At 43.4% G+C, this 24,735-nt stretch overlaps 2 protein-coding genes across 3 annotated transcripts in view; one reads left to right on the forward strand and one right to left on the reverse strand.

The window, feature by feature from the left end:
* lmo3 (LIM domain only 3) overlaps positions 1-21,914 on the reverse strand; it is a 52,748-nt gene extending 30,834 nt beyond the window's left edge. Inside the window, exons 1-2 of one of the 2 annotated variants that reach the window (XM_080887335.1) lie at positions 21,663-21,914; positions 18,649-18,862 (exon numbers count right to left, since the gene is read on the reverse strand). In XM_080887335.1, coding sequence (XP_080743461.1) covers positions 18,649-18,854 — 206 coding nt within the window. In that variant the 5' untranslated portion in view covers positions 18,855-18,862; positions 21,663-21,914. Of the gene's footprint in view, positions 1-18,648; positions 18,863-21,152; positions 21,641-21,662 lie in introns of those variants that run through there. The other variant, XM_080887334.1, reaches the window with a different exon arrangement.
* mrps33 (mitochondrial ribosomal protein S33) overlaps positions 2,264-24,735 on the forward strand; it is a 339,553-nt gene continuing 317,081 nt past the window's right edge. The window contains exon 1 of the mRNA XM_080887336.1: positions 2,264-2,270. The gene's annotated coding sequence lies outside the window, so the exon portion shown is untranslated. The remainder of the gene's footprint in view (positions 2,271-24,735) is intronic.

The raw sequence follows: 24,735 nt of genomic DNA on the forward strand, positions 1-24,735 counted from the left end.
AATCAATACAGCAGGACCCCCTCAGCACTACTGTGTCTCGCAGCTGCTCACCACTTTGGGTTTTGATGTCGATGCAGAAACACACTAATCATTTCATACCACCAAACCAATCACACACTGGATTTCCTCTCAGTGGTGAAACTTTGGCTTGACTTACATTTTCAGGCTCTTAGCTTGAACAACCATTCTCAGATCTTTCCTTAAAACCATTCAAGCTCCGCCTTTACAGGTTCTTTAAAGTCAGAAAACGCATCTTCGGTACCTTATGTAGCAACAGATAAGGCTTGCAGCAGCCAGCACACACAAAGGGATGCAGAACTGGATGTGCTGTCAGGTAACTTAATGAAGTTGTTAATTCTTTCACTGAGTCACTTGTTTGTCAATGTGCCCTGGCCAAGGGCAAAGCAGTTTTGCAGTATTAGCATTCATCTCTTTGGCCTTTTCATGAATAAATCAGGCTGTTAAAATTGCCACATTTACATCTCATTTTACAGGAGCACACAAAGACGCTATAACTGCCGATAGTTAGCTTTGCAAGGCTCTTTTCTCTTTGGAGTATCTGTTATCACAGATCCAGGTGTCAGAGGTTTTAGATTTATTTCTTCGTTTATCATGATGCAGAGTACAACATCAAAAACACTGTAACACCTTACAACAGAACTTCAACGCACTGACAACAGGGTTTAAAAAACGATTGTACCAGTGCATGTTCTTCCCAAGTCAGCACAGAATACATTTGAGCAGTGCTGATTATCTGAAACACCTCACTGGCATGTGCACTGGGAACAGCCTGGAGCTGGGGGAGGGTTACAGTGGTGTCTGACCAGCTAGTAACTGAGAACTCAGAGGTTCAGTACAGATCTCATAGCAATGCCTATGCTACTAGGGTTGCCAACCGTCCCTTAAAATACGGAATCGTCCCGTATTTCGAAACAAAAGTACACGTCCCGTATTGAGCTAATAAGGGACGCACTTTGTCCCGTAATACAGTGAGAATCAAAAGTAGTCTATAAATGTTAATGGAATTAACGCTTTGTTTGAAAACATAATTCCCAGCCCCTCTCCTGCTTTGTGACCAATGAGCTGACAGCACACTAATGACAATTCGAGTATGACAATTCAGATTACCGCTCATCTCATTGGTCGAGGAAAGGTCGCTTGCGGAGAAAATACCGGAAGACAACAGATGACCACAACAAGAAGCATGGCCAACAGGGAAACAAACGCCGACACTGCGGTGCAAGTCTCGGACGACAGTACACCTAAAGCTGGGCAGACACTGTGCGATTTTTTCAGTCACGTTATTCAGCTCCTGCTCAAACTGCACAATTGACTCGCAGGGGTTAGAAGTTCATAGGTCACGATGCAGGTCTCACACTATACCGCCCGATGCTCTGATGCGACCTGAGTGCTCACACTGTGCCTCCATAAAATGAAGGTTATAACAGAAAATCTGTCGCTCGCTCTCTCTGTCTTTCAGTCACACAGACACACCACCACCATCAACTTTGCTAAATTGCTAATGAAAAACATTAATCAGGCAGCTGTGATTGAGCAGCGATGTAAATCCAACTATTTTCACGGTTGTTGTGGTCGTGATAATTTTGTGATGCCACATCGAAAAGGCTCGGATGAGCTTTCCAAAGTTCTACAAGTTGTGCCTCCATCGCTTGTGTCCAGATCACACGCTGCACAGCCGTGCTGCTCCGTCTTTTACACCAACGTTTACGTGTTTGCGCGTGAGCAGTGTGAGCGGCTGTGGTGACACCCTCACGAGCGATTGATGATCGGGAGCTGGTCGTGAGGTGTTAATCACTTCTCGTTACCCCACGTATACTACACGACGCACGATGAAGGCCAAAATCGGTCCGATCACTCAAAAATCGTCTCAAAATGGGCCTAAAACCGCACAGTGTGAGCCCAGCGTTAGAGCAGCAATGTTTGTTCAGAGAAAGGGAAGAATGGGAAAAGGAAAACACCTGGCTGGAAAACGTTAATATGGGCATGTGCAGTGAATATCAGCGCTATGTGGCCAGAAGTGTGATAATATAATTTATTTTGTGTAATAAACAACTGCAAGGATAGATGATTACAAATAGATGACTAATACATAAAAGTAATACATAGATGAATAATGATGATGAGTTAAGATGCGTAATCATGGGAACAAGCGGGTTTACAAACAGGAGCAGCTGATTAGCATTAGAAAAGCTGAAATAATACCTCAGCTGAAGCCAATTGTACTAAATGCACTAAATGTGCACTGTTACAAGAATGTTTTTCTTTCTATTGTTTTCTATTATTTTAAGTTAAGCAGGACAGAGTTCTTTTAAAGAAAGATTTACTTATATTCTCAAAAGTTAAGCATGACAGGCTTCTGTTTAAGAAAGAGACCTGTTTTACTGTGTTAATGTTGTCATTTTGAGCTAAAAATAAATGGCTAAATGATCATTTGTTTCACATGTGTTCATATCACAAAGAATAGAATATGCATCTACTTAAATCAAATTCAAGTCAAAGGGTTAAAAAAATAATTTCACACACAAAAAAAGAGCTAGAAAATTCACCACACTGGGAAGGGTGAAGACAACTGGGTCGCCCGGCCCTGGCCACGAGGTGTCCCTTATTTATTTTTCAGGGAGTTGGCAACCCTATATGCTACCCACATACTGTCTGTAGGTGGGACTGCCACCAACCAAACCGACCTCCTCTAACACCTGTAGCCAGATCTGCTTCCACGTCTGTATCTTATGTTCATTTGTAACACATGCAGATTCTAGGTTTGATCAATTCTATTACCATGAGGTGATCGCTTTCATCAGACACAAACAGGCTATGGGATGCATCAGTAACACACAGCAGCAGTGCTCATCACACTGAACCGAACCAGCTCCAGCTAATCTCAAACCACAGCTCGACAACTACATCTGCACAGATCCTCACTGAGCTGTTAGTCAAAATACTCTTGATACAGAATGGCTAGCTAACAGGGGTCAATCTTTCTTTGTCCTGGAACTCTCTACATCCCCAATCTGTTCCATAGTTCTTCAATCCTCCTGTTGCTGGACATTCATGCAAGCCACATGAATCATGCAGATGCATTGATGTCACAATAACCTCCTGTCACCTGCAGCTATTAAACACTAAAAGCTAAAGAGTGTGAGAAGTACAGGTCCACGTGGAAGTTTCTCTCTATGTGACGCTTCACTTTCCAGAAGTGAGGGAAAAACATTTGTGATGTGTGTATGTAACGTGCATAAAGGATGAAAACTGTGGATGATTCTCCACCACAGTACAAAAACCACCTGTGCCAGAACGTGAGGGGCTTGCAGTAGGGTCCATGCTGCATGTCATCATGTGTTAAACAGCAGTGTGTTATCGTACTCTCACATGCCTGTAGAGGAGAAATGGCAGCCAAATGTGCTGCAGCCAGCATTGACTGTAGCCAGGCAAGACATGGAGCCCAGGCTTACACAGTGTCCATACAGGGCACTTTATTCATACACAACATTAAACATGACAAAAAACCCAACAAACAAAACCAACTAACAAAAATTGCTCTAAGCTACAGCTACAAGGCCTCCTGCAACGTAAAGGCACACAGCCCTTTGTGTCGTTCTTCAATCAGTGTCAAACCAACGGGTGTTAAGACCAAGTGATCCTTGAATTTAATAAAAGATGTCAAGAAACAGTTTTGGAAAATGCGAGTCCATCACATCACAGGTTACCAAGTCTAATCCTGTAACCGCGAATTGGATGGATGATGACTTTTGAGTTTAGTTTTGGTTTCTTTACTTCTCTGCAGTGGACGGATGCATCAGTGAGGGTGATGAGCTAGAGTACCGGGCTGTGGTTGGCTGCTGTGTCATGTGGTACAAGCAGAATCATCTATAGTTCAACGTGACAAATACCAAAGATTTGATTGTGGACATTAGGAGGACGCCTGTTTCAGTCGAGGGGGGCGATGTGGAGGAGTATTAATACCTTAGAGTACACTTTGACAGTAAACTGGACTGACCACTGCCCTCTACAGGAAGGCCCAGACTCGTCTCTATTTTTGGAGGCGTCTGAGATCTTTGAACATCTGTCGGACGATGCTCAGGATTGTCTATAATTTATTTCAGTTTGTTACTGCTCTTATTGTCTTGGAGCGATTGTAACCACACATTTTCTTAGGGATTAATGAAATATTCTGATTCAACAAAGGAAAAAAATAATCACAAATTTGTACATCGTGCACAGATAAATGTGTGTCAGCATCCCTGGTGTCGGTTTACACAGTTACTCTCATACTAAACTGACCTGTATGTGTGTTTTTCTGTATTAATGCATAACATCAATTTTTCTTTTTGTTTCTATGAAAAGTTTTCCAGTGAATAACTGAACAAATCTTATTTTTGATTTTCTTATTTTGCTGTAATAACGTACCTTACAACATAAAGCGACTGTTGTTGTGATTTGCTTCTCTATAAATAAAGTTGCATTGAATTGAATTAGTAACTTTGACTTCGTTTTGCAAAGAAAAATTTTTTACTCAGCATTTTTTGGAAGCCAGTCAAGTCCTTCAGGGAATGCAGTGATTGACTTGATGTGGTGATTTGGATTGAGGCCTGCGCCACCAGAAAAAGGCAGAGATCTGAAATATTTAATAATAATTTAAAAACTCTTTAAAAAACTATTGGCTCTGGTGGCTGCTGATGATGATATTTTTTAAGCACTGCATTTTTATGTTACTATCATGACATTAAAAAAAACCCAACTCTCCCTAATTGTCTTAACTAAAGCCTTAAATATTAGAGCTCTCCTGCCTTAAAATACTCCCCACATAGCAGATTAAAAATAGGCTATACTTAAGACCCAAACCTGTCCTTAATCTGTAAAGCCTCAAGGATCATCAAGAGGAAAAGGGAGGCAGGTAATCCAGTAATATATGCATAGAAATGACCTGTGGCATTCCCCATAAAGATAGGGCAGTAAAGGTCAAATAGCCTCCAAACTGCACTAGAGTTTAATTAAAAAGACAGAAGTGCATTTTGAATTAGAATTTTGTAGTGGACGGGCACATTCACTGTTCAGTGAAAAGGTGAGCTGAGCCTGTACCTGCCCATAAGCCATAGCACCATCTTTCTATTCCTTTAATGTCAATATAGACCATTTTATTAAGACCATAAAGGTCAGTCTGGAAGGACAGAGGATATCAAATAAATGGGATGAGAATAAAAACCACATAAGCTACCACTGGCAACTTAGTTCAACTGAGCTTGAGTCGTGTCAGAAGGTAGAGCAGCTGACAGTCTGGTGTCGATGACAAGAGTGGAACCCAGTTTCAGACACATGAATGGCTTCCCGGTTCTCATCTACATATGTTCCCCCAGTTCTACAAGCTGTTCGTTCTCGTGCCCCACCCTCCCTGCCTGCCAGGCCCGGGAACCGCTGCCAGCCCCCTTCGATGCCTTCCCCAGACCGCAGCTCGGTTCATGTTGAAGCCTTTCACCTTCATCTACTAAAACGCCTTCAAACCTAAAATGAGGACGTGGAAGCTTCTTCAGCTCTAAGAGCAACTGGTGGACAGTCCCAGATTTGAAGCCCTATGGGAGTGTCCCTAAGTGGGTCTTGGACCCCCTATTGACCCTCTACCTAATCACATGAGCCAAGGTGTGAAACTGGGTGAGGGTCACAATAAGCCAGGGTTTCAGGTGAGCTCATTGTGAAACCTGGCCCCACCCTATCATGTGATTTCCTGAGGTCAGATGGCCCAGGATGCGAGTGGGCGTTAAGGCGTCTGGGAAGACAGTTGGTGTTGTAAGCCCCGCCTCTGTTCAAAGATGGTCGCTCACAGTGGACATAGATGCTTCTTTCACTCCTCTCTCAAACCATCTGTCTTCTTAGTCCAACATGTGAACATTGGCATCCTCAAAGAGTGACCTTTGACCTTTAGATACAGATGGACTGCTGAGTCTTGTCCTGTGGAGGTGGCTCTTCTGTGTTGTGCGTTTGTGAAGTGGCTGTTTGGTCTCTCCGATGTAGAGGTCTGGGATACACCACATTGTTAAGTTTGTGTTTTGGAGTTTTGTCTTTGGGATGAACCAGTTTCTGAGCGTGTTGCTGGGTCTGAAGTAAACTGGGATGTCGTGCTTGGAGAAAACTCTCCTGAGTTTCTCTGGGGTAAGCCCAACTAGGATGACTGCATGTTTCAGAGGGAACCTGATTACTCCAAGTTTGTGTTCCAGAGGGTGGTGGGAGTGAAGGAGGAGGTACTGGTCCCTGTGTGTGTGGGCTTCAGGTAAACTTCAATGTTGAGGTTTGACATCCATGTTTGTGTCTGTAGATATAGAATATTTAGGACGTAGGATAAACCATACAATACTGTATAAGGCTCAGCCACCTATTTATTCCATACTTATTCTATACTTGGAAACAAGTGCAGCAATGTATTGAAACATACAGTGTACAAGAAAAACACAGTATTTCCAATTCACTGCCAGTTCCACCATTACCACTTTATTCTCCAATCCAGACTTGACCCTTTCTCAAGGTTTCTTGTAATTAATTAAGGTACTACTCAGGATTATTTCTCCAGGCTTCTTGAAGGACTTTCCAAAGCCTGGTCCAGGGCTTTCCATTAAACTGGTACTTGGTGCCACATGACCGCAGCAGTCATGTGTTGCACAGCTGTGCGCTACAAAGACTCAAAGTCCAAACATCTTTGCCTCCACTTCCTCTTTATTGTTCAGTGGACATGAATTGCAATTCCTCTCCCGGTTGAACATCACTTACACAACACTTCATTTTTTCACTAGTGGCATTCCTGCGACAGAGAATGTGGTCAAAGGCCATTCCCCTGTTTCCTCAGTGGGCACCTGAATATACTAACCTTTCCAATATAAACGCAGTAGTTCATAAATGGCTCTCATAAGTTGATCCTACACTGCTTCAGTAATGTGGGGTCTGGGCTCAGGGGTGCCCATGTCTAACCCATTTCCTGTTTTTCTACCCAGGTATGCTTTGACCTCACTGGCAGTTGTAACGCTGGACCCGTTAAGCATAGACAGGACGCGGACGTGATGACAGCACTACTTTATTTTCGAATGTGATCACACTGTGGTTTTTGTTGTCACTGGGACACAGACACTCCTGTTCCGCTCTCACGTCTCTGCCCCTCTGACTGTCACTGTGAACATATAAAGAGACATAATCACACTCATGTCCCAGCACACCTGTTCACCCCGCCCCTGCGCCGCCCCGAGCTCACTGCGTCACCCCTCTGCAGCCGGCCAGAGACCACACCCACGCCACAGCAGTATGTTTGGGATCACTGTCATCCTGAAAAACGAAGCCGCTGTCAATCAATCCCCCAGACTACTGTCTGCAGTGCCGAACCACGACGTGGCCTCCACCATGTTTTACAGATGGCTTTGCACGGGTGGGGTGGCTGTAGCAGGTCATTTCCTCATTGGAAGGTTGGTAGTTCGATCCCTGGCTGCAGCCCAAATATCCTCGGGCAAGACACAAACTCAAAGCTGCACTCTGATACGTCCATCAGAGTGTGACTGTAGACAATAGAGCTTGTGTGAATGTGTGACTAAGGCAAGTTGTGCGCTTTGAATGCTCAGAGTAGCAAAGTGCTGTATAGGAACCAGTCGCATTCACACACTCACTGTCGCATCTCAATCCCGACCTCTTTTCATCTATTGAACCAGAAATGTAAAATCTGCATCTATCACTCCATAAGAACTGTCGCCACTGATTTCCAGTCCAGTTCTTGCACAGTTTGAAACACCTCAGCCTTTTCTTCTTGTTTCTGACAAACAGTAGAAGCGACGACTGCAGGGCGAGATACAGCTCTCAATTATTTGCTTGGTTTTTTCCCCCTTTTTCTTAACGACATGACGCTCAGATGCTGTTAATGTGCTATAAATGTCGAGCATAGTTAAGGAAACCAGTGCATATTTACTAGGGGTGCAACGATACTCGTATCGATATTGAACCGTTCGATACAGTGCTTTCGGTTCGGTACGCATATGTATGAACAATACAACATTTTAAATTTATTTTATCAACTTTCCTTCTGATGATGCTGTCTGTGTTGAGCGCTCAGTGGATCTGCGTTCGACTACTCCGCCTAGGCTGCACTGTCCAGCGCAGATCCAGTGAGCGCAGCGCAAGCTAGCAAGACAGAAGCTAAGCCCGTTGCAACATGGCAAATTGAACCTCCCCCACCCTCATTCAGATCTGACCTTTGGAACTATTTTGGTCTTCATGTGACGTATGACCCTAAGCGCGTCATGGACTAAAGTAAAACAGTATGTTGGATGTGCCACGCAATGCTCAATTACATGGGTGGGAACTAGTGTGTTAGCGCAGTTAGCTCGTTAACGTGTTGGCCGTCCAGCCCCACGCACGGGGCGATCCGCGGTAGCTCGTTAAGGAGATTGGCCGTGTTGTGGCGTTAACGTCATTTCAGATTAAGGCTGACAGCACTAGTGAGAACACAACGAATATGACTGCACATTTACTCCGACATCATCCTAGTGCAAAGACAAGTGGAAGCAGACAAAAACAACAAGCAGCATGCTACAAACTTTACCCGAGTCATTTAGACAGCCGTTAGCACAGGATTCTCCTTATGGGGACCTGATATGTTTAATATGCTGCTGAGAATATAGCCCAGAAGAAGCGTATAGTAGAGCTTTTATTTTGAAAGAGCCATTTCTCTGTAATAAACTCTCTTTTCCAATGATGAGTGATTCCTCAATCAGTTAGATTTAGTTTTTTATCCCTTTGTTGTTTCAGCAACATTAAATATTAAAAACTGTACTTTTGAGTTAAAATATCTATTTATAATTTGAATAAATGACAAATTAAAAAAGCATGAACATTTTTTTGTATCGAAAAAATATCGAACCGTGACACCAAAGTATCGAACCGAACCGTGAATTTTGCGTATCGTAGCACCCCTAATATTTACTACACATTTGTCATATTTGGTTCCTAATTACTTTTTTGCATTTGGGCCACTTAAGGCTTACATCCAGCTTGTCCAGGGCAGAAGGCCATCAGTGCCGACTCACTGCAACATGTGGCCTACATCCACATGCTCACATTAAGAAGGGAGACAGAATGGATGTTGATGGAGCCATGAATCAGTGGAGTTGGTCTAAAAAGACTGAATATTTCAGAATGTCGATTACGACCTTCAATTATTCACTTGAATATCCTGTTCTTTAAAAAACAAGTAATCACACACTAAACTGCTTGTTACATTATTATTATAAATGTAATGATGGAAACAATTTGATCCGAATGAGATTTAAAATACATGAATGTTAGAGGCGAGAGGCTTTTCTATTCGCCGTCTGCCCGCCCCTGCAGATAAAGCTTGACTTGATGTCACAGTCAGGCCTGACACTGATATGGAAACTGACAATGCGTCATGAGCCAGATAAAAGCATGATGCATTTTTCATTTGTATTTACACACAGGGTTACACAGTGACTGTGGAGTAGAAAGTTGATCTCAGTGAGGAGAAAATGTGAACGATTAAACTGACCCATCATGTACATGGAGGCTTATCCCTCACTGATAGCCAGCTTTTCCAAACATTAATAAATCCAGCAGTGTTGATGGTGCTGTGCATTTGCTGGCAGTTACAATCTTACTAAAACCACTGTAGAGGAAAATTGAAGTTGGATTAAAAAATGAATGAACAGATAGATAAATGAGTGTTTTCCTGGTGCTGCCTTTAAAACGGATGCCTACAATTTACAGTTTTCCATTAACAGATGCCCAATCGCCTTTCCACTCCTGCATCCAACCTTGGACTCCTCACATTAGCACCGACACGCACGCCACAGTCTTCCTTTTCTGCACATTTTTAAACTCACATGTGTCAGTCTGTCTGCTCTCCATCCTCCGAGCTTTCATCCCTCTGTACTGTGGAAATCAAATATCAGCATAAACAGTGTTGTCATGCTATTACCAGTATCACCAGTGTAAGCTCTGGTTTCACAGGGGTCATAAAATAATCTTGTTGTATTTTCCCACATTCAGAGAGAGAGTGAAGCACAAAGATCATAGCTTTGACTGTGTTTGCATTTGTGCTGATTCTTCAGGTTTCCCCTGGTGTGTTTATTATTGTTGTTTTTAGTTTTTATTGCAGGTGTTGTGCTGGAGGATTACTATTTCTCTGCTGGTGGGACTACATCGTTCTGGGTTCCAGACGCCTGAAGAATTCTATTAACCTTGATTATGTCAGGCCTAATAACGTGTCACCCTGCTAAATAGAGTGGGGTTCACGTGGAGAAGGATGTGGGTGCATCATGCACTCGACAAAGCCAGCGGATTATAGAAATCTTCTTGTGATGTTGCTAACCTGAGTGGACAGATTGAGATAAACTAAATAAGTAGAAATAAAATAGTTAAGGTTGGTGTGTGTGTGTGATAGTGCAGTCACTGATTGCCCTGGGTGTGGCGGGCCCTGGGTGTGGCGGGCCCTGGGTGTGGCGGGCCCTGGGTCTCTTTGTTGGATGGTGGATGCTGCAGTTTGCTATATTTGCCATTCATTAATCCAAAGGCAGGGACCTCACATGACACTAGACATCCAATCAATTCAGTCACCTTGAACTTTGAAGATGAAAGAGTAACTAATCTCATTCTTCGCCGTCATTCCTGCTCCAAAATACTCCCCCCGTGTTACAGTCTGGATTGCTGTTGATCACAAACCGTTCACATCAAGTCAGTCAAGGACTTTTGTTCTCTGACAGATGACAGAAGCCGGCACTTGTCAGCAGGACTGGTCCTCAGCTTGAACAGTATTGTGTTTGAGCATCTTTCAATGCCAGTCTTGATCCGCAGTGAGCTCTTGTGCTCCCAGTAATCCCCGTAACCTGTCTTTGCTTTTCTTAGAAAATATAAAGGAATCTTTAAGTAAACTAAGTAAGGAATTAAAAAAAATTCCCATGTTGTTGCAGTATATTAATGACTAACCTCGTAATGTGGATGGATTATCTCAGTTGTTCTCCTGACTGAAGTTTGGTCCGTTTACAGCATCCTGCCATCATTCTAACCCTCAAACAGAAGACTTGCATAACATACATGTCCTACCTGCCACGGAGAACTTGTAGTAATGAGAATCGATCTGATCTTCATGTTACTCAGGGCTACCCTCCCGACACTGTTCGTGACTTGGGTATTATTCCAGTCTTGATGTACTCGTTTATAAAAACTGTCTCTTGACATTCTTAACAAACTACTTCTGACCTTTTATATAAATGCAGAGACAGAACGAATAAACCTCACTCTGTACCACCTACAGCTCTGTAAGGACCATCGGAGGTAATGTCCATGAAAATGGGAATTTATTAAGGTTGCTCCAGTTATTAATTGGAGATCTGATACTAGAGGCAGAGCCTGCTTGGCTTGTGCTGCTAAACTCGCTGTTGCTCCTCGACTTGACCAACAATCTTCTTTGTTCCTCACTTTTTGTGCTTTGCTGGAATTCAGCTTGAAAGAGCAAAGTTTATATTTCAATGATATTATATATAATATTTAAATAAACAGGAGGTTTGTCCTGTTTGCTCATTGAACTCAGTTACTGCACTGTTCACATAGTCGCCCGCCCGAGTGTCGAGTTTAACCCTCAAAGGTTGATCGTCATCACAAGGCAGGCGGCGTTTTGAAAGTGATAACTCAGGAACGAGGCAGATGTTTGAAACTGATACCACAGCTGTATCTACTGAAACTCTGACAAGTTTCAATCTCAATGACCTCAAGGTCAGAGGTCAAGTTCACACTTTGTCATGTTATTATTCCAGAATGAATTAAATTGATCTTCAAACACAGTACAGTGGTGCTGTGATTAGCACTGTTGTCTCACAGGAGGTCACAGATCCACCAGGCCGGGGCTTCCTGTGTGGGTTCTCCCCGTGTCTGTGTGGGTTCTCTCCGGGTGCTATGGCTTCCTCCCACAGCAGGGCTACGTTAGTGTAAGTGTCAATGTGAGTGTGAATGTCTGTGCTTGTTAGCCCTGTGACAGACTGGCGACCTGTCCATACCCTCTCCTCCTGTGACAGCTGGGCTTCCCTGTAACCTCAACCCTTCACACAAAAACTCATCATGACAAAGTTTAAAAAGAAAAAAGTTTGCTTGAAATTCTTGTGAATTCTGTTAAATTCAGAACGATGAGTCTGACGGAGCTGCAGCACGGCTCTGTGGACAGAGGAGAACCTTCTGGAAGGGCAAACAGCACAACACCAATCAGGCCTGTGTGGGGGAACCCACTCCTAAGTAAAAGCCATGTGACACCTGGAGTTTTCCAAAAGGCCCCCAAAGGACCAGAAACCAAATCAACTGATTCTGGAATAAGACCATAAACTGACAAGAATACCGTCCGGATGGAAATGACGCCTCTGCATGATCACAAGCATCAATAACTCCACACACTGGTACGAAGAATGTCCCGAACAGTAACAGCACAGTAACACTAACAATCAGTACATGAGTATTGTTACTAACATGATGGTTGATTCATTTGTGCTAGCTAAGGGTGAAACTCACCGAAAGGACACGAGAAAGATTTGAAAAAAACGTTAGTGTGTCCTCGTTTTTATGATCGACGGTCGAATGCATTTAAGTAACGTACATGTTTTGTACTTGAGTATATCTCACTACTTCATACACCACTCCACTGCATGTCACATGGAAATGTACTTTAGTCTACTGCAGCTTTTAGCTTAAGCTTTAATGTTTTTAAAAGATGAAACCAGTGGCTCCACCTAACCTGAAGCTGTGGTTTGGGTAATATTTCACTTATCAAAGTGGACACGAAACACTCCACATATTCAGGGTCATTCACATCACGGAGCCCTGCTCTAAAAACTGTCATAGATTTAACTCCATCCATCTGCTTCTGCTTCTCCTTTTCAGGGTCGCGAGGGTGCTGGAGCCTATCCCAGCTGTCGCAGGGCGAGAGGCGGGGTCCACCCTGGACAGGTCGCCAGTCTGTCGCAGGACCAACACACAGAGACAGACAACCATTCACACCTATGGGCAATTTAGTATCTGCATGCGCTTATATAAATGTAACTTAAAGTTATTTAAAGTAATCAAAAAACAACATTTACATTGTACTGTGTTAACAAGTGTTTTAGGCATAAATACTCTGAGTACAGTCGAGGCAGCTCCTGTGTTTTTTCCTTCATCACATTCTGAGTTACTTTTAATAAGTAAGAAATGTATTACACACACTTTTCATGTGGTTGTTTTTCTGTGAGCTGCATTGTTTACACTGAACAGCTGATGGCACTGAATATACCTCTGTGACTGGACTGAACCAAACCTGCTGTCCTGAATGATCTACAGAGGAAACAGCTGAGAGCTGGAGCTAAAGAGCAAAAGGGAGGAAATATGAACAGTCTCATCCTGGGCAATCAGACGTCTTTCAGCAATAAGGTGGGAATGCTACTCAAGACCACGAGGGAATTCCAGGAGTGCAGTCTGTCAGTTGTCCCAGTAGAAACCACAGAGCACTGAACCTGCTGTAGAGTCATTGTGTATCACAGCAGGCTGAGCAAAGGCTGTAACTAAGGAGTTTTCAGGGTCATGTGATCCACAAGTTTTAAGTGTAATGTTAAAAGTAGAAACTCTAGAAGCACGGGACTCGATGTGGACACAAAGGTAGATTGGGAAAAATAATACAGTGAGTTCAAACTAGTTTGACGGTGAGAACGCTGTCGAGAACATGTTTCCTGTTGGAGCTGCTGGTCGAATCTGAAGAGGGGGACGAGTCCAACGTTTTGGAGCCCAAACAGAAACAAAGGATCCTACAGGAGGAAGAAAAGTCGAGCTGAACAGCAGGTTTATTAGAAATGATGGATGGAAGATGGAAGACAACTACAATGTCTGTGTCTATCGTGGGACAGGATGTTGCCCACTGCTATCAGGGAAGACGATTTGAATTTAAAGAAACTAAAATACTTTTTAAACTTTTGTTTCAATTACGAATAATAATTGAGTCCGATTTGACTAATCAATAGTGCTTTTCATAACACACTGTATAGCACACACACATGTGCATCTGCATATATCTGTGTGTGTCTATACACGCACCAGGCACTTATTATTATTATTATTAGTAGTAGTAGTAGTAGTACTGGTCGTATTAACTGCAATAACAAAATAATTCCCAATTCGGGTTTAATAAAGTACATCTCATCTTACTCTCTCCTCTGGTCTGTTACTTTGCAACATCTAGCAGGGCAACACAGCAGACACACACACACTCGTTACTGTGTGCTGAATGCAACAAACATGACGCAGTGCAAAAATGCATGTTGTATGTATCACTTTTCAGAGTTTGATTTTGTAAAATTGTAGCAGAGCAGGAAAAGCAGAGTTTTACAGAACATTGGCCAACGACAGCATCCAAACATGAACTCTTACAGCAGGCATAGATCCTACAGTCCCATCCAGCTGTCACCCACTCTCACTGCAAAGATGAAAACAATCTCTCCATTCATAATTCATCTGACCAAACAGGTTTTATCAGTGGTCGACACTCAGCCAATAATACACACAGACTAATTAATGTAACAGATTACTGCTTCATCAGCAAATTAGGAGCCATGGCTGTGTCTTTAGATGCAGAGAAAGCTTTTGAACAGGTAAACTGGGAGTTTTCATTAGAATCTGCACAAATTTGGATGGTTCAGTCTTCATACATTGAATCTAAATGCAGTGTTAGGATAAATGATCTTACTTCCCAAACCTTCAATGTCAGGAGGGCCACCAGACGGGGCTGCACACTTCCCTCCTCACTTTTGGGTGTTTGTATGGAAAAACGTAGATGTTAAAGAAATTCAAAATGAAACTACAGACCATAAGATAAGCCTGCATGCTGACAATGTGCTGCTTTTCCTTTGGAACAAATAAACTTGTCTTCTTAAAACGATCACACTGATAAGTTCTCATCAGTATCAGAATACTCTGTTAGCTGGAGTAAATCACCTCCACCACCCCACTGCAGCTGGGTAACATTACAAATTTATGTATACATTTTTCCACCAGCTATTGTTATGATCCAATGTTGTCAGTGTTTGTTTATGTGACTCCTCCCACCAGAGGATGGCTGTGGGTTTTTCCCCTTCTTCTCTTAGGAGGTGGACACCTGGGCGGAGTCTCTTCCTGTCCTGGGATTGGATAATTGGTTGATCACCTCCAGTATTTAACTACCGGATGACAGCCACCTGGCCCCCCCTCTCTACTAGCCTCCACATCCAACAAAGAGCCTGTGTTTTGAGTCATTGTGTCTTTGCCCATTGATGTGCAAGTATAACTGTGTGTGTGTGTGTGTGTGTGTGTGTGTGTGTGTGTGTGTGTGTGTGTGTTGTTAGTATCTTAATTTTGTAAATAGCTGTAATAGATTTGTAAAGCAGCAATTGTGTATTTTGTTCCCCTTGTATATATCCTTCACTGCAGCAGCCTGGTAGGCGTGAGGAGCCATTTTTGTTGATTGAGTTTTCTCCTGTTTGTCATTTAGAAACTTTGGTAAGTGAATTGTCTTGTTTTTCATTTGTGTAGGAAAGCATAGGGACCATCAGGGAGTTCTGTTTGTTATTTTTAACACTGCTCACTGCTGAAGCAAATAAATGGCTGCTTAGCACTTTAAAAGATACTGTTTGTTTTCTTGCTTTGGTGGAGTGGGAGTGGGAGTGGGCCAATTTCTTGTTGCGTTCAATACACGCCCAGACAAAGAACGTAACACTATTGAACTATATTCCTCTACTAAATATGGCAGAAGATGATATCACAGGTTAAATCAACTAAATGTTCTGTCATGGCATGAGAAGTGAATACAACATTTTCAAAATCTGGAATGAACAACAGCAGGTTTGTTGAATAGCAGCTGTCCACACGTGTATCCCAGCCTCAGCCAAGCTGTGCATCGTAGCCAAAGCTAACATGGAAACAAATACATCACACATACAGTCCTCACTGCCCTATGCCCAGTTTGTATATTACTCAGTGGTTGGACGAGTGTATTTCTCTCTGGTCCGCACTGATCACTTCCATCACGTGGCTGGTGGTGCTCAGCTGCAGCCCCAGCTCCCCGTGTCTCTTGCTGGGGGTCTGCGTAAGTCTAGCAGCCTCCTGGGGGCCTGGGATCTGTTCTGGGGGATTCTCCTTTTTCTATTTCTTTGCTTATTGTTCAGTCTGGTGTTCGCCCCCCGACTGATGCAGCATAACATCCACAAGACAATATGAATAATAAAGTAAATAAATAAAACAAAAACGTTAACAAGAGGAGCCTACAGCGAGGCTACGGTGCTCCTCCCGGGAGAGCAAATATGTTTGACACAACAAAGGATTCAGACCATAATTCTGCTTGGACAGGACAAAAACCCCAAACCAAAACGCTGCATAAGGAACAATCCGTTTACTATTATTAATAAATTTGTCCATAGCTGTCAAACTGGCCGAGGATGTGAGAACATGATCACAGTGCAGCATACTGCAGCCACTTCTCTGCAAACAAAACCCGCTAACATCAGGTTTTGTGGGACGTGATGCTGATTCGGTCCGGGCATGCTCTCTCAGGTGTTAAACTCTAACACTACTGAGGACAACACCCACAACATGCTCATTTTACCCCTGTGATGCTATGACAGCATGAACTCTGCTACAGCTTCCATGAACGGTTTATTGTCAGTCCCAAAAGTTGAATCTGTTCATCTGAAACCAGCACCGCTGATTAACAATGACCATTGATCAGTGTGGCTGTTGATCAATGGTCATGATAATTTCCGTATTAATGACCATGAAACTGACGTTGCGGCTCACCGTTAGTCAGAGGTGCTGCTTTCAGTCATTATGCAAATGTGCTGTTTATAAACCTGCATCAGCTGAGACTGAAGTCTCATTCAGTCGACTTTGATGGAAGAGCTGCAAAGAAGAAACGTAACGCTGTCAGAAACCTTCATGTCTTCATATCCTACTCGAACTCCATTAAAACATTTAGCTAAAACAGAAGAGTGACCTCATCACAGCGCTAAGCATCGATGTGAAATTACAAAACTTTCATTCTCACAAATCCAAAAATTTAACAATTTCACAAACCGCATGCAGATTAAACTTCAAGGTTGTAATGGCGGCTCGCCATAAACTACAAGCTGATTTAACATGAACGTAACTTCAAAAACAACAGCAGCTGTTTCCTGACATCAGCCCACAGGAGGCCACGACAACACAGAAAGGATCGAACTTAAAGTGTTTCAGTATCTTCAGAATCGTCTTTGTGATGACGTAAAGTCAGAAATGGATATATTTGAAATTTTAATAATAATAATAGTTACATTCTTTAAAAAGATTTTAATTGGAAATAATTCATTTTTATTGGCTCCAGCCACCCACGACCCTGATGGATAATTAATGTTTGATTTATTCAAAAGCTTCTAACAAAGATGATTGTTAGAAGGGAAACACTTACTGTTGCTAATGTTTACTGCATTACAGTGGATGAAAAAACAATTCATTGCAGTGTTAAAATAAATAAATAATTAAAACCTTGTCTGTAAAATTAAAAAATGATTAGTTCCAGATTTTATTCCCATTTAAAGAAGTTAAATGATCCAGTGTTTTATTAGTGGTTATACTTACAAATATACCAACGATTGTGTTTCTATACAGGAGCACAGAAACACTCGATTTCTGCCAAATAAAATCTTCTATTTCTATTTGTACGTATCGAAACTACAGTCTGTTCCAGTGAATATGCAGACCACGTGAACACACTTGGTTACACAGTACTACTGAAACGCACACACTGATAAATAGATAAAATATTACACAAAAAGAGAGCATGAATCGTTTGGTCATAATGAAATGTTGCTGTGCACCAATTAGGTTCGAGAGATAATGAATTACTGTGACGAGGTTTATTGTTTCCGGTGCTTTGACTCTTTGTGACTGTTGTTACAGAATCACTAACTTATTTATTTTCTGCTGTTTTTGTACTTATCACACACGTGCCCACAGAGACAGAGTCTGAAAATGAAAATAAAATATTCACATTTTTAGATACAAACGAATAAGTTTCCTTTTTAAAATTTAGTAACAACAGTTCTTATGTTGCAGTTGCCGTCACAGTAGTAAAATACTCCACCATGTCCCAGTTTGTAGGCGAGAGAAGCTATAAAGGACGTGTCACTGCTAATGTGAAATAACGTTTCTATTTATGGGTCGGACTGCGCGGAAAATCAAGTAAAAGTTCTTCAGGCACTTTATTACCTTTTAACTTTATTAATCATGATAATGTTTCAATATCAGAGTTGCTGCCATTTCCAATAAAATCATCACATTTCAGCGAGTAGATACATTAATATTGTAACATCATGCTGTCAGTCTTTTTTTAAAGAATTATGTACATAACTGACCCTTGTTATTCCGATACACCGATGCAGTTACTACCTGGAACCAATTTAGGAAGATTGGCTCACACTCCTGTGATGGTTACTAGTGCCTGTTTAAAAAGATTATATATGAAACAAAATACTAAGAAGATAAAAATAAAATACACATTGAAAATACAATCGAACATTTAACACTTGGTGTGCTGCGTTCGCTTACTGCCAAAACGTCAGCGGTCTCTCTTACCGTAGGTAGTCTCTTCGACACAGGATGAGATTGGCTTTGGTGTACAGAGTGGATCCCACCTCGCCCAGTCTGCAATCACAGCAGGCACACTTGAGGCAGTCCTCGTGCCAGTACTTATCGAGAGCCTTCAGCAGGTAGCGGTCCTTGATCTTCCGGTTACAGCCGGCACAGCCTTTAGGCTTGGTGTCCGGCTGGACGGAAAGCATTTGTATACCTGGGAGAAGCACAAACAAAGCTTTAAAATCATCGAGCAGGTAAACACATGAAGGATCACAGAACGATTAAATGAAAAAAAATCAAAACCTGGATAAACAGAGAACTAGACCTCAAGTTACATACATGTAATGCACTGTTTAAAATCATGGCAATTAAGAACATTGACAAGAAAAGTGAAATAAGACATAAAATCAGGGATAATGTGCTTTGATTTTAATGCAGCCCTCAGTCTTACACTGTCGTGTTTGTACAGTCAGTGTTATCACAAAATGCTCAGAGTTACAGATTTGTTTTTTAATTGGGAACTGTGATGACATTTACTACATGTATGTATGTTGTAGGTATGTGTGTGTGGTGTTTTCCTTTATTTGGGAATATTTACAATAAGAGCTCCGTAGTGTAGTGGTTTACAGATCGGCCCCGTCCAGAGAAGACATAAATACCTTTGGGCTTTTGCACCTGTTGTAAGAAAAATCTGGCAAATCAAACATGCAAAGCTGCTGTGAATCAGGGAGCAGTTCAAAGTAGATCCAGAATGAGGTTTAGTGCAAAGACTGCAGCAGCTTCCATAAAGGTGTTACAGTAAAGACGAGCTGTGCAACATTTATAATTCAGACTGAAACAACAGTTTCCCTGATTAGCACATCAGTCAGAGCAGGATGTGGTGCATTGTTTGATTAAAGAAACACTTCTTACAGGAACCCGACACTTTTCTGACCTTAGCACACATGTTTGCCTTACATTTGATTATGTCCAGGCAGAGCAGCTTTTACACAACCATGAATGAAAACACTGAGTTTCAGTGCATGCCCACACAGACCCCACGCCACAGTTTCCCAGCTCTTTTGCACCTTAGTCTTTGGGGGTGTGGTTAGAGCCGAGGAGGTTTGCAGTGGCCTGTATTGTTTGGCCTGAGCTAACTATGGGAAGCCTTTGTTGGGCCGTTGAGGCGGTGAGAAGGTGGGGGTCACTGAGTTTTTGCATGAGGCTGGAATTAGTATTCTCCTGCCATTCTCCGAGGAGTGGCACGGTCCCACTCCCCTTTGTCCCCCACCCCCGCCCACACACACAGACCACAGTGTTTAAGCTGCATGTTTAGCTCGGGTCATCTTTAAATATTAAAACCTGTCAGAGTTTGAGGGCTGCACCGTGTCGCTGTAGTCGTTTGTCCTTTGAGGTTACTAACATAGTTTTATTATGTTAGTTGGCTTAGTTGTAAGTGCAGAATGATCAGTATTTATTACCAGATAACTTGAACCTGCTGTTCACTGGAATAAACACAGCGTCCTCTATCGTGTTTAAATGTCACATGAAAACTGCGTTGAATGTGTTCAGCAGCAGGAAACGATGCAGTTTGAATGACATGTGTTTACAAACTATTAATAATCTGTAAAAACAGATGTGCGTCCTTTTAATCTCCCACAAATTCTGTAAAAAGTTAGTTTTTCTCGCCGCGGTGCGGGAGGCGGCTCAGCTCGTTTGTGTTGTGTTGGGGCTGCCGATTTGTTAATTGGCTGGATTTAGAGAACGGAGCGCATGGCTGCTCCCCCGCGCCCGCTCAGCGGCACTGATCCGTCCGGCCTCGTTAACACTACAAAGTCCCCGCGACTCATTACCAAACCAAAAGAAGCAAGAGTTTCCACAGCCCTTTTACTGTGCCATAAACTCGGCAGAGAGGAGGGGAAGCACGGCAGGAATGTGGCCGCTTCGCTTTTTCGATTGCCGGGGAAGTGCTGAACAAAAGCTCCCAAAGAAAGCTCGGAGTACTAATCATATCTGTTCACTTGCTGCTGGCTCGTAGCCTCCCTTTCCCCCGTTCATTGTGGGCTTCTAAGCTGCTGCTGCTGCGCGTCCGCAGCATCATCGTGTGAATCCCGAACGAATGGAGGACGGCGAACAGAGACAACAACGGTGTTCCAGTGCGAGCTGATGCTCGCGTTTTCACCCCGAGTTTAATCACTGTTGTCGTGGGAGCGCATTATCGTTAGAGGCCAATGACGGATTTCACAGACTCGCATTTCCACGCACCTCGCACAAACACATGGAACAGCACCGTGTGGACCTGTCTGCCGTTTAATTACCGACAAACGCACACCGCTCTCACGCATTCGTGAGGTGCTCTCGATAAAATGAGGCAAGTTAGATAATGGATCGTTTCTAGCAAAAGCAGGTCAGATGTGAACGCGTCGCCTTCGACGCAGAGATGCTGTAACTTGTCGTCGCAGAACACTCCAAACACACAGAAAACGTTCCGTTCATACAAGCCGAAGCCAAAGAAAGCGTCTTACCGAAACTTTTCTCCCTTTTCTGCATTTGTTGAGCCGCTGGAGCAGCCGAAGCACCACCATGCAACCCGGAACCGCCTGGACCGGAGATCAGCTGTCTGCAGGCAGACTGAGATCAGGCTTTGTTAGAGAGGGAACAATCCAGCACGGCGGCCAAAGTGGAATGAAGAGAAGGAGAAACGCCGGCTAATAAAACGCAGGCGGATGCGTTTGCTCCCGTCGGGCGTCGCACAGTGTGTGAGAGCACGTTTATCGGTGCGCAGAGAGAGGCAGGCAGCGAATGACAGAACGACAAAGAGATGCTTCCCCTCCACGACACTGGCAACCTCATCACAGCGGCTCCTGCTGCATGCTGCTTGACTCATCAGCAGGCAGAGCAGAGGTTACGCACAGCGGCTCCCTCACCGAGCAGTAAGCGCGCTCTTCCCAAACTCTTACACGTATGAAGCCTTGTTTTCGACGCTATTTCTGTCACCTTTGTTTTCAGTGAGGCTCATTCTTCTGATCACTCACCTCTCTCAGCAAGTTTCAACCGAAGCCTAAACTAAAGCAGCGAATTGAAGCAGCTACAGATTGCCAGAGTTGGAGCAACTGGCAGCGCAGGTCGCCACATTGACCTGGAGCTTGGAAACAAAGACTTCCAGGAGCGACTGCTTGGTGTGTCAGCAGCTAGCTACAGGTGGAAGCTGCAGGGAGCTCGGGTCTGTCAGAGACTGAAGTTTCTCTTAGTATTCTCCCACCTCCAGTCTTCTCAGCAGTGACACGATATGATCAGTTATTAGCAGCTGTTTTTAAAGGATGCCTCCCGTACACGCCCACTTTCTTTGATTTTGGAGGGTCTACATTATAGATACAGAAGCAAATGCAATAGTCCACGTGTAGGTAGAGCAGTTTACTCCTAACACTGACACTAATATTGAGATGAGCAGCTCTCAGAGAGTCACAGAGGTAACTCCTTGCATTGTTTATTTCAGCCTACAGTACATCTGCACAGGGTTCTAATTATTAACATTTAAAAAGATCAGTCCGAGTTTAAGCCCCCAAAAGAGAAAGAAAGCACTGTCTACTGCTTGCACTTTTGTTTGGTAAAAGACTAGTGTGAGAAAATGCAAACATCACAGTGCATATAATGGCTCTGTGATTACACCAGCCTGTGGCAAAGGGAGGTCTCCAGCTGGGTTAACATCAACAACTCTGATTATCATCTCGCCATAGTTGCTTTTAATCATTCTTGTATTAAAGGACAAATGCATTCGCCAGGTTTCCGTGTCAAGTCGTGCATCAATTAGCGACCTAGTTTAGATGAGACGAGGCAGCGAGGAGGCCCGAGTGTCACGGTATGGTTACCCCATACCTTCCTCCCCACCGCACCACTGCTCCCTATCACACACACAGATGTGTCATATAAATATGATGATAGACAAATGAAAGTGTGGAAGGCACTGAAGGAGGAGACACAAGTCAATAGTTGGCATGCAACTCCAGCCAAAAATGCAGCAATAATGAGTTGGGTCATAAAATGCTCTCCGCGCCATTATGAGTGATGAGATGCATTAAAGCTGACAGGGTATTACCTGCCAGTAATTAGGTTTTGTCATGGATTGAATTATTTCAAGGAGGCCTATCTCGGTAATCATGCAATCTGCTGCAGTGTGTGTGAGGCTTCCACCCCTCTCCTGGTGCCCTTCCACCCTCCTTTCACTTGCTGTGTTCAGCCAATTATTCATTCTCCGTATGAATATAAGATGAAGACAGAAAGCAGGAGTGTATGTGGAGAGCGGGGGGAGCGGTGAGCATCGCGCGGCTAGCCGGGTCTTGTCATGCACCATACAGTACTCTGCCAAACGCAAAACCGGAGAAAGGGGACTTCTGCTACACACTATGACCCCAACCATCAGCCTGTAATGAAGACACAAACGAACGTGCACCAACACCAGACACGCTCTGAACAGCCTTGCATACATGACATTTCAGCAGGAAGCAAATCTGCTACATTTCCATCCGATCTCTTCCCTGGGAGCTCAACCAGCTCTTTACACGCAGCCCTCGCTGGGGCTAAGCTTTGAACCAAGAGAAGCAGAGCACTGATAACACATACCTTGAAGGAGCTACAGCCAGGGATGCCCAAAACAAATACTGCCGTGGTTTCGTCTTCTGTGTTCTCTTGACTTTGAATGAAAATCTCCAGAAGGTAACTTTGTGAGAGCTCGGCCAGCTCCCGCTTTTCTAAAGAAAACTTTGCCGCCAAAGTTTTATGGTTTGATAACTGTTAATAGCTGAGCTTTGACCCTAAACTCTGCTCCCCTCGCTGCTCTGTGGCTCCTGCAGCTCTCTCACAGAGCATCCCTTTCCCCCTTCTCCTTCCCTGCTTGTATCTCTGTGTGTCTCTCTGTTTCTCTGACAGGGAAAAGCAGCGCACAGTCGAGCCTCCTCTCCTATTTAAGCCCCTCCACCAGGTCCCCAGTCAGCAGCACACTCCAGCTCATCCAAGAAGCTGACAAGCACCGTTAGGGAAGGCAGCGCATGTTGCTCTAATGGACCTCATTAAGCTCTACTTACAGATGTTCTCTTAACATAATTGATCTGCAGCGAGTTGAGAGGACGGCAACCTATTCCCCAGCCCCCAATTATGGCCCGGTAATTAGATCCCCAACCTCCAGTTCTCCACATTCACCCTTCTAACATTCCGAAATATCAAAGTATCTCTTTCTCTCAAAGCGACCACCCCTCCCTACACCACCTCACCTCCGTGTCTCCTCCCTCCTCCCCACAAGACACTATTGACAGTCAGATCTGCTAACCTTTGTAGTGTAGCCAGATTAGCAGTGAACTCACTGCTATTGACAGCGCTCACTCAGTTTTCTATTCCTCCTTTCTCTCTCCTTGCCTTTTCATCCCCGTTGGGAGACAGAGAGAAAGTGAGTGGCACAGATGGAGGAAAGGGAGAGCGAGCGAGGGGGGAAACTGAGTCGGCATACGCCATAAAACATCCTAATGGTAATATTTGTCTTCATCTTTTACCTCAAATAATTCCTCTGATGCCAACTTGGAATAGAAAAGGTGTTGGGTGGAGATGCCAGGAGCTACAGAGTCGTGATAATGTAGCTTAATAGTGCCAGTCAGTGTCACTCCTGTAGCCCCAATGTTGAAACAGAAAGCGGTCGAGTAGAATGTCCTACTTTTGCATCACGTAAAAAACAGTTTATGATGAAAAGTAATAAAATATTGTTCCCAGATCTTTAAGTTTTCACAAATGTAACAAAATAGTTTTTCAGGATGTCAGGAAACGGGACACATACTCATTTTACATCGAGTCCACTTTGGTCCTAACTGATCAAACTCAATCCCTGATCTCAACGTAAGCTAAAGAAGTGCAGTTTCAAACACATGCATTCATTTTTCTACATGATAAATGTGTCTAAGTAAAAACTTTGATGTTTATTGTTTTATATATATTCAAAAAAATTTGATGAAATTTAAAAACTAACATTTCTATTTCCAGCCACCAGGCTGAAGAAAGAGTCCCACTGGGCTTGGTTAGCCTGTGGGACTCCGGAGGCAGCTGACAGGTATCGACAGGCCAAGC

The sequence above is a fragment of the Rhamphochromis sp. 'chilingali' genome (genome assembly GCF_963969265.1).
Source record: "Rhamphochromis sp. 'chilingali' genome assembly, chromosome: 7".
Classification (NCBI taxonomy): Eukaryota; Metazoa; Chordata; class Actinopteri; order Cichliformes; family Cichlidae; genus Rhamphochromis; species Rhamphochromis sp. 'chilingali'.